This window comes from Bidens hawaiensis, unplaced genomic scaffold, assembly GCF_021521415.1.
Source record: "Bidens hawaiensis isolate Kalapana, Puna unplaced genomic scaffold, B.hawaiensis_p1.1 tig00085565_1, whole genome shotgun sequence".
In the NCBI taxonomy this organism is placed as follows: domain Eukaryota; kingdom Viridiplantae; phylum Streptophyta; class Magnoliopsida; order Asterales; family Asteraceae; genus Bidens; species Bidens hawaiensis.
Window position 1 is genome coordinate 1,544 of NW_027504152.1, and position 9,057 is coordinate 10,600.

The 9,057-nt window shown below is 37.2% G+C and overlaps 1 protein-coding gene across 1 annotated transcript; it reads left to right on the forward strand.

Moving 5' to 3' along the window:
* Positions 1-3,101: 3,101 nt before the first annotated feature.
* On the forward strand, positions 3,102-8,714 carry LOC143607705 (clathrin light chain 1-like). The gene is made up of 3 exons (XM_077083059.1): positions 3,102-3,298; positions 6,132-6,285; positions 8,310-8,714. The coding sequence occupies exons 1-3, from the start codon at positions 3,255-3,257 to the stop codon at positions 8,712-8,714; spliced, it is 603 nt and encodes a 200-aa protein (XP_076939174.1). The 5' UTR covers positions 3,102-3,254.
* The last annotated feature ends 343 nt before the right edge of the window (positions 8,715-9,057 follow it).

Consider the following 9,057-nt stretch of genomic DNA (forward strand, 5'->3'; position numbering starts at 1 on the left):
TGTCAACACGAGGTTGAGTGAGAAACACACCAGTTCAGTTTACATATATAATAAAATACGTAGCTGCAACGAGTCAAGTGAGATTAACAAATCAACCAATGAGCAAATAAAATGAGATGTCGAAAAGCACAAAGCTAAATCGACTAGCGCATGATCATACTATTTTCTGAGATTATGCTGTATCTCTCTGAATGCGATTCACATTGAGCACATAAACATATAGCAAGTATGGCATGAGATTATTTAACACATAAGACAAACAGTTGCAATTTTGTGTATAGATAATTGTGAAAATATAATAAGTTACGCATATGTTCCCAAAACAGTATGAAAACGAGTAAAAAGGGGGAATGTGGTACTCACCTCAAAAATGAACGAAGATGACTAAGATGATGAGAATGAGAGAAGGAATTACACGCGAAAGTTAGAGCCTATGAGGAAACGAGAGTAAACGGATTCGTTAAGTACAAAATCTAACTAGGTAATTAATAAAAAAGAAATATTATTTTAATATTTTATTTATAAGAGTTTAATATTAATATTTCATTTTTGATTTATGAAAATATATACTTAATAAAATGTTATTTTTAGTTTTAGCTAAAATTACTTGATATATATATACGTATTTATTAAACGTTAGTTTTTAAGTATATTTATATACATATGAAAACGAGTCTTAGAAAAATATATGTATATGAGCGAAAACAATTATCAAGAAGTCGGTTTTTTAGTGAATCAAACTTGTTTAAACATTATTATTAATAATATTATTAGTTACTTGAAAATAATAAATCCCTTTAAAAAAAAAGAGGAAAACGGGTGCAGGGGTGTTTGAACCCGTGACCCGAGTTTGATACACACACAGACCAACCAATTGATCTGCGAGTTCAGATTGATTAAGACTCAGTTCGTTTAATTTATAAACAAGATCCGATTTTGCCCCCTTTAACCAAGAACCCTAGAATCTGCAATTAACCCAATACGTTTATAGATTGACGAAACAGGTTTGGGGCTTTTACTCCTCATGTAATCGCGACCCAAACCATGTATTTAATTACCTTATACGAAGAACAGAAGGGGAAGAACGAAGGTGATGCAGGGCCGGCCAAGAGAATGAACTGAACGAGTAATGAAATGGTCGAATGAATTCAAATAAATAGGTGGGTTTTGTCGGCGATCGAACAAGGAAGGTATCCTTTCAATTAATTGGAATAATATCACTGCTATCATGTTCATCCGCGATTTAGGGTTTTGGTTAGGTTAAAAAAAGGAAAAACGATTCAAATTAGTGTAATTGACTAAATCAGTTTGTCGGTGAACGCGTTTAACAAAAATAAACGATTCTAGATCATTATGTTGTTTACAAAAATGATTTACTAGCCAAAATTGGTGATTCTTTGATTCGGGTCCAAGGAAACCCGATTAACTATAGATATGGGTAAACGAAACATCCATGAGAGAAGATGGGTTATATCATAATGTTACTACTAGGCCCTTGCAGTTTGAAGTTGAAGAAAAATGAGGTTAAAAGTGTACCAATAATTAATAAATAAATAACAATAATTATACTCGATAAATGCGTATATTATTAATGATAAAACCTGGACCCGAAAGTGGGTCGGGTACGGTTACAAATGATAAAGTGGAAAACCCGATATGTTACACATGCAAAGGCAAATTCCTTCTAGAATTACATTTTAATTAATCGTTAGTTTATATTATATAGAATTTTCAATTTCTCTAAAACAAACATATATGTTTTACATTTATATTTTCACATAAATTGTTTAACAATATAAGATAATTATATTCATTATTTGATACATATATTTCACGTAATAATTGCACATTTAGTCTTGCCTATGATACAGCTTTTAAGGGCATTTGTACGCGAACTTGATGTCACACTTACAGAATCATATAATCATATATCAATGATAACATTGTCATATGCCAACCTTGAATCAACAATACACACACTAATGCTTTTTTATATAGACTCATTTACTCCTGCTTCTCCTACTTCTAAATCTACATTTTTGTTTACCGTAATACTCAGTCAATCTCATAACAAAATTCCTATAATATTTTGAGGTCTAATAAGTGGTTGCCATGTGGCCGCCATTGAATTTTTTTCTTTTTTTTTGTAATAGAAAACCTAATTGCTACAGTACTTTGAGGTCCAATCAGTGGTTTCCATGTGGCATCAACTGAGTTTCTTTTATATATCTAGTATTCCGAATTCCATTTTTGTATATATAGCCTTGAAGATTAAAAAAATTACAAAGAGGTAAGGTGGTGTGGTAGTAACCATGTTTTGTCTTTGAGCCGGTAAATCAGGGTTTGAACCTTGTTCAACCCGTTTTAAGTTCTTTTTTCAAGAAAACAGTAATTTTCTCTATGTATAGATTTGAAACTCAACAATCAAAAATCTAAAGTTATGTTGTGGTAAAAGGTAATGATGTTCTATTACAATTCAACACGAGTTCAAGCTTGCAGGTTATGGGTTTTTTTTTAATTTTAATTTATTATTTTATAAATAGGAATGTTTAGATAATAAAATAGAACACGCCGAGGCAATCCCTAGTAAACACTAATATCAACTTGTTTTTTTTTAATGACCAACAGAATGTCTAGATACTTCGTATGAGGTGACCCAATGACAAAGGTCACTGGCAATTGGCCTAACCCAGCCGTATGGAGCTCTTAAGCGTCTTCAAGTTATCTATAATTTCAGAGAAAACCTACACTAGTGGTAAAACCCAAACACATTTAAAATCTCTTCATATAATTGTAAATGGAGATTGAACTTGAGTTTTTATTGAAAAACTAATGTTTTCCTACCGGCACACCACGTTGAAAAGAAAGAACATATTTTGATATCATATAATAATCTCAATATACTTATAGCTTTGCTGTCGGTGAGATTTTACTGGGTATGATTGATGATCGATGATGATGATGATAATAATCCCAATATATTTATTCGGTTGTAATGAGTTGTAGTCCCTCGTATTCCTTTCCAACCCGAAAGAAGAGTCAGAGTCAGTGAGTGGAGAGAAATAATGTCATCATTTTCCGGCAGCCACCTGGACTCCGGTTACTTCAACGGAGAACAGCCCGGATCAGATCCATTCGGATTCGGTGATTCGGATCCCAACACTTACTCCAACGGCACTCATGCTTATAATATCGGAGAAGATGCTGACGGAATATTCACTTCCGACGGACCACTGCTTCCACCTCCATCTGAAATGAAACAACACGAACAAGGCTTCGCTCTTCGTGAATGGCGCCGGTAACTTATTATTATTATTATTATTTACTGGATCTCTCATAATTCTCTTTTGTTTCTTCATCCATTGAAAACTAGTTATCAATTATGAGCTTGGATTTGTGACGGATCTCTGGATCATTCATGATTTATTTGTATGTTTTTGGTTCAAACACTGAGTGTTTACTTTTGGTTTATTTATTCAACGGATTATTAGAGAATAAAAAAGAATTAGGGATGGCACTTTAAAGAAACTCAAGGGGTTGAATCCAAATCAAGATCTATATGTGATGCTATTCATTTCAACTGATCATAAATTATTTATTTTATTTAGATCTTGATATCTCTTACGACCAGATTAAAAAATCCTTTAGATGTTGCTGATGCTATCTTATATTTGGCCGGGTTAGGGTACTTGATGATGCCTTTGTTAGGAACAAAGCGGCGCGCGGAAGCGAAACAGCACACACATGCACAACGATAAACACACATAAACGAAAATATAAACGACACAAGAATTTAACGTGGTTCGGTCCCCGCGAGGGGACCTACGTCCACGGGCTGCAACTAGGTTTTCTTATTAGCTCAGAACCAAGATTACAATTACATGATGGGATATATATAATAAACAAGATTAGGGTTAAACATAATTAGGAGCCAAAACCGGGCCTTCTAATAAAACCGGCCCAAAGGCCTTCATAACCCAACAATCTCCCACTTGAAGGCCTTGCGATAAATTCCAGCCTGCCATCCAAGTAAATATAACAATCTCATTCATCCAGTAACTCTAGTAATCTTCAGTAATAGAAATCAACCAAGCCTCCAGTTCCAAGAACAAGCTAAAACTTCAACAAAAGAAGTTCTCCAAGCCTCCAGTTCTCTAGGAACAAACTAAGATTTCTACCAATCCACACCAGTTGCAGCGCCCCTTCCCATCAGTTACCTGAAAGGCCCATTGAAGCTCCCGAGAGCTCCAATCCGGTCATCACAGACCCAGCCATGACAAAACCCGCCAATGGCTCATCCTCAATCTTAACCGGCCCTCACTTACTCACACTACCGGCTCCAAAGACTTCCAGAGGATAATCACTCTCCAAAAATCAGCAGACTATACCAGGAGAGATTTTCACATTCGGATTTCCCAGTCTTCCGAACTCAACGTCCCTTTGGAAACAAACCTAGAACACACCGCGTGCTCCCACTGTTACCAAAACCCCGAACATGTTCAGACCTCCGAATACGCTCAAGCTAACATCACTGTGGCTCCAGGCTTCATGTCTGCAAACTGAAACCCCTTAGCTCTACCCGATTCAGCGAGCCAAGACCTTATAACTCGGAAGTTGGTTCACTTCTTCCGACGATACAGAGACCGTATCTTCCAAAAGTCTTTAACTAAAAGATTCAACAAATGCTTCATTGAAGTGAGTAACAAGAAATAAAGCAAACTAGAATCTTGAACCCAAGAGTCTTCACCGCCTTCACTGAGTCTCAATGCATCAACCCCAGATACATTCTCAAAAGCAGAATTCCAAACCTTTCGACATCGACTCTTAAAATGTCTCACCTCTACGCAACCTACCAAGTCGACTATGCCCAGCTCCCACTGTTCCTGTTATCCCAACCCATGCCACACCAACATTCCATGAGATGAACCCCACTCGTACTATCCCGGCAAATAACTTTACCCAACACGAGATTATGAACCTCTCAAATGGTGTACCACTGATCACCACCAAACAAGATATAACTTCACAATTCCAAACGAACAAGAAGTAATAATCACAGTTTCGAACCAGCTAACAGGCAAACAGTTATAACAACAGTAGAACTTTCATGAAATCAAGCGGTACCAAGGGTTCTATGACCGTACACACGATCAGTTAACTCAAACCCTAACCGAAAGATCATCCAAACGAGCAATAGTTAACATGACTTGCCACTAACCTCATTTTTTTTTTTTCACTTATGCCGTCACCAGCACACCCGCTGGTTCCATTTTCTCCAAGTTTATCCATCACCAGTACTCAGACTAATCTCTTGCAAACAAATCTGAACCCGAACCTAAATGGTCTTCACAAAACCCGGTTCCCTGAAGCCGAGCAACCTCCAAAGAAAAACCCTAAAACCCGAAACACCCGACCCGGTGCTTCACCTGCAACGCCCGAGTGAAACCTGCAACTCCAAGAAGTCCAAAACAGGAATTCTAATTGCAAAATCACCCGGAAAACCGTCCCAAACAGCCCTGAAAAACAGCCCCGAACAGCCCTGTTAACCAGAAAAACGAAGATCTCTGACAATACTGTTCACCGCCGGAATCACTGTTCACGGCCGGAAACACTGTTCATGCCGGATACTGTTCACCGCGGCACTGTAGCGGCGGCACTGTAGCAGCCCTTCTCAAACCAGCCTCTTCTACCTTTTTTTTTTTTTTCGATCGATACCCGTGCAAAACCGTGTGTAAACAACGAGCCAAAGCTCTGATGCCACTTGTTAGGAACAAAGCGGCGCGCGGAAGCGAAACAGCACACACATGCACAACGATAAACACACATAAACGAAAATATAAACGACACAAGAATTTAACGTGGTTCGGTCCCCGCGAGGGGACCTACGTCCACGGGCTGCAACTAGGTTTTCTTATTAGCTCAGAACCAAGATTACAATTACATGATGGGATATATATAATAAACAAGATTAGGGTTAAACATAATTAGGAGCCAAAACCGGGCCTTCTAATAAAACCGGCCCAAAGGCCTTCATAACCCAACAGCCTTGTCTCTGTTGTGTATAGCAAAAGTTTAGGTTTGCTTTCAACTGTAGGAGTACTTTTAGAATGCGATTTATCTTTCTTGTGCAGACTGAATGCAATTCGCTTAGAGGACAAGGAAAACAAGGAGAAACAATTAAGAAACCAGATCATGGAAGAAGGTGAAATCTACAAACGAGCTTTCCATGACAAAAGACACCACAACACCGAGACTAACAAGCTCACCAACAGACAAGGACAAAAGGTAATTCTCATTACACGTATGCGAGGCGTGCTGGGGGTCAAATTGGGTTTGGCTCTAAACTGGTCGGGTCGGACTGGGCCAATGTGTCAACAGTGTTTGTTATTACTTATATTTTTAACCCAAGAAACGCAGTGTTAAGCATTTAAAAACACTCTGGCTCACTTATGACACGTTCCTTTTTAGCTAAGATTTCATAGTGTCCCCATCTGACCCAAAACGACCCACATTTAGTTAAATGGGTTGAATTGTTCACCTCCTAAGAGCTGCCATGCATGCTTGCTCTAATTGAAAGCAGGGGTGTGTTGTCTCATGTCTGCATGGGCCAGTTTTGGGGTCAAACCGAACCAAAAACCAAAGATTTGGTTTTCGTGAAAACGTTTGTTTCAGAATTTCTGGTTTGGTTTCAGCTTTTACCATTTGGGCTTGAAAGTTTTGGGCCGAAAATAGTTTGGCTCATTGTAAAGAATTTGAACAAAACTTTGAGCATAGATATTTTTGTTGGTTAATATTTAATTGATTATTATAAGTTGGGCTAAAATATTTGGGTTATCACTATTTATCAAAGTTCTATAAAGTACTAAAAATGAAAATTCATAAATTTGATTTGGTTTGTTGTTTTTTGTTTTTAGTTACATGAAACACTGAAACCGAACCGAAAGTCCGGATTTTACAAAAAGTTAAAACCAAGCCGTCTGTTTTAGTTCGGGTTCGGTTATTTCGGTTCAGTTTTACTGTTAAGGATCGGATTTTTTTTCGCACGCCCTGGCCTCCTAGTTGAAAGTGAAGAGCTAGTGTGATAGTTTTAGCAAAACCTATTTTGTTCTCTGATTTTTAATCATTTTAAAAATTTTGAAAGATTTAATCACTCAATGATTAGCTTCCTTAATAGTTATAGTATTAGTGGGAATATCTCATAGAATAGTAACCAACTTTCAAAAGTGTTCCAATTAGGTCACTCATGCATATTTTTCTCAAATCGGATCACTAAATCATCAAATCGAGTCTCACCGATTTTTTTGTTTGTTAAGAAAGAAATGGAGGATAAGATGTGGGGGTCGGAATTTGCAATATATGTAGTTATATTTTTAAAAAATTAAAAAATGTTAATTATATTAAAATTCAAAAATAAAAAAGAAAATCCACGTCGCCACTCAACGTCAACATCAAAAAAAAGATAAAAAGATTTCTTATGTGAAACAAAAAATAAAAATGTTAAAAAAACATGTTAAAACCCCTAATTTAATAAAATATGAAAGTTGAGTGACCTAATTAGAACACTTTTTAAAGTTGAGTGACCTAATTGGAACACTTTTGAAACTTGGTTACTATTCTATGAAATTGCCCCTTTTGTTAACTATCCAAAATTGGACGAAATTGTTACTCTAAACACACTTGGCAATAGTTGGCATTATTATTTTTTGTGCAAGGGGCAGGGAATTGGGAAATGGGAAGTTTTGACCCGAACCTAACACGAAATTCATAGGTTTGGCGTTAGTCTAAATGGATTCGGCTTGAAGTGCTGAACACGCGAACACATTAGCCACGGGTCAACCCATACCTGGGCAATTCACGGATTGATTCGTGTTTGTAACTTTTCAAGATTTGTGTTATGATTGGGTAAATTATGTCAAATTTAAAAAGAATAAAGATAAATGGGCATCATGTTTTTAGTAGTTTAACATAATTGCTGTATGCACATGCATATTTTGGGGTGTAAATTTGTAATTCTAGAGTAATAATATGCAAATAAAAAGTATCGGGTTAAACAGTTCGTGTTTGTGCCAATCAGTGAATACGCATACGCTTGTTGTGTTTTGGTCAAAGTGTCAAATGATTTTCGAGTTTGTGTAAAATATCTGGGCTTGTGGCAGGTTCGACCTGCCAATCCGCGAACATGATCCATTTAGCATCCCTTTGCTGACATCTCATTGGACTGCATTTTTAACTCACTATTTTTTATTTATTTCTCAATAATTTCATCTTTTTGCTTTAAATTTCAAATCAATATTTTTTGTTTAAAACAGTTATATCTAGCAAAGCAAGAGAAATTCCACAAAGAAGCCGACAAACAATACTGGAAAGCAATAGCCGAGCTGGTTCCTCGTGAGGTCCCGAACCTTGAGAAACGAGGCAGGAAAGATAAAGACAAGAAACCATCTATTGAAGTCATTCAAGGACCGAAGCCTGGGAAACCAACCGATCTCTCCAGGCTGAGACAGATTTTGGTGAAGTTGAAGCAATCACCGCCAGCACACATGATTCCGCCGCCACCACCTGCCGCCAAGGATTCTAAAGACACAAAGAATGCAGCTCCAGCACCAGCACCAGCACCAGCACCAGCACCAGCACCAGCACCAGCACCAGCACCAGAAATGGCTGCTAAAGATGATGCTCCTAATGGGACTGTTGGTTTTGACTGCAATAGTTGACCAAGTGGTTACTGCAGTTGCTGCCACTTGATTTGGTTCGAATGGATGGTTGTATAAGTTTCTTGTGGTGTTTGATGGTTTGCGGGACACTTTGGTTGTATTGTTTTGGTTACCATGGTTCTGAGTTGATTCTATTATTCATTTTGTTTATGATAATGTTGTTTTTGATACACAAATAATTTGTTTTGATATGTGGCTCTGTTATTACCTTATGATTAGATTGTCATTCATTTTTGTAACCGACTTATAAAAACAATGACAACGCCACATTACTAATTCGACTGATGGAACCGCCCAGCAATACCTTTGTGCTCCTTGTTGATAGAGTTAGACGTGCACAAAT

What these genes read in the sequence shown, in the direction of transcription:
- LOC143607705 (XM_077083059.1), top strand. Translation starts at nt 3,255, where the DNA reads ATGAAACAACACGAACAAGGCTTCGCTCTTCGTGAATGGCGCCG. An exon ending in GCTCTTCGTGAATGGCGCCG is followed by an intron (nt 3,299 to 6,131) that starts GTAACTTATTAT and finishes TTTCTTGTGCAG; the next exon opens with ACTGAATGCAATTCGCTTAG. An exon ending in CCAACAGACAAGGACAAAAG is followed by an intron (nt 6,286 to 8,309) that starts GTAATTCTCATT and finishes TGTTTAAAACAG; the next exon opens with TTATATCTAGCAAAGCAAGA.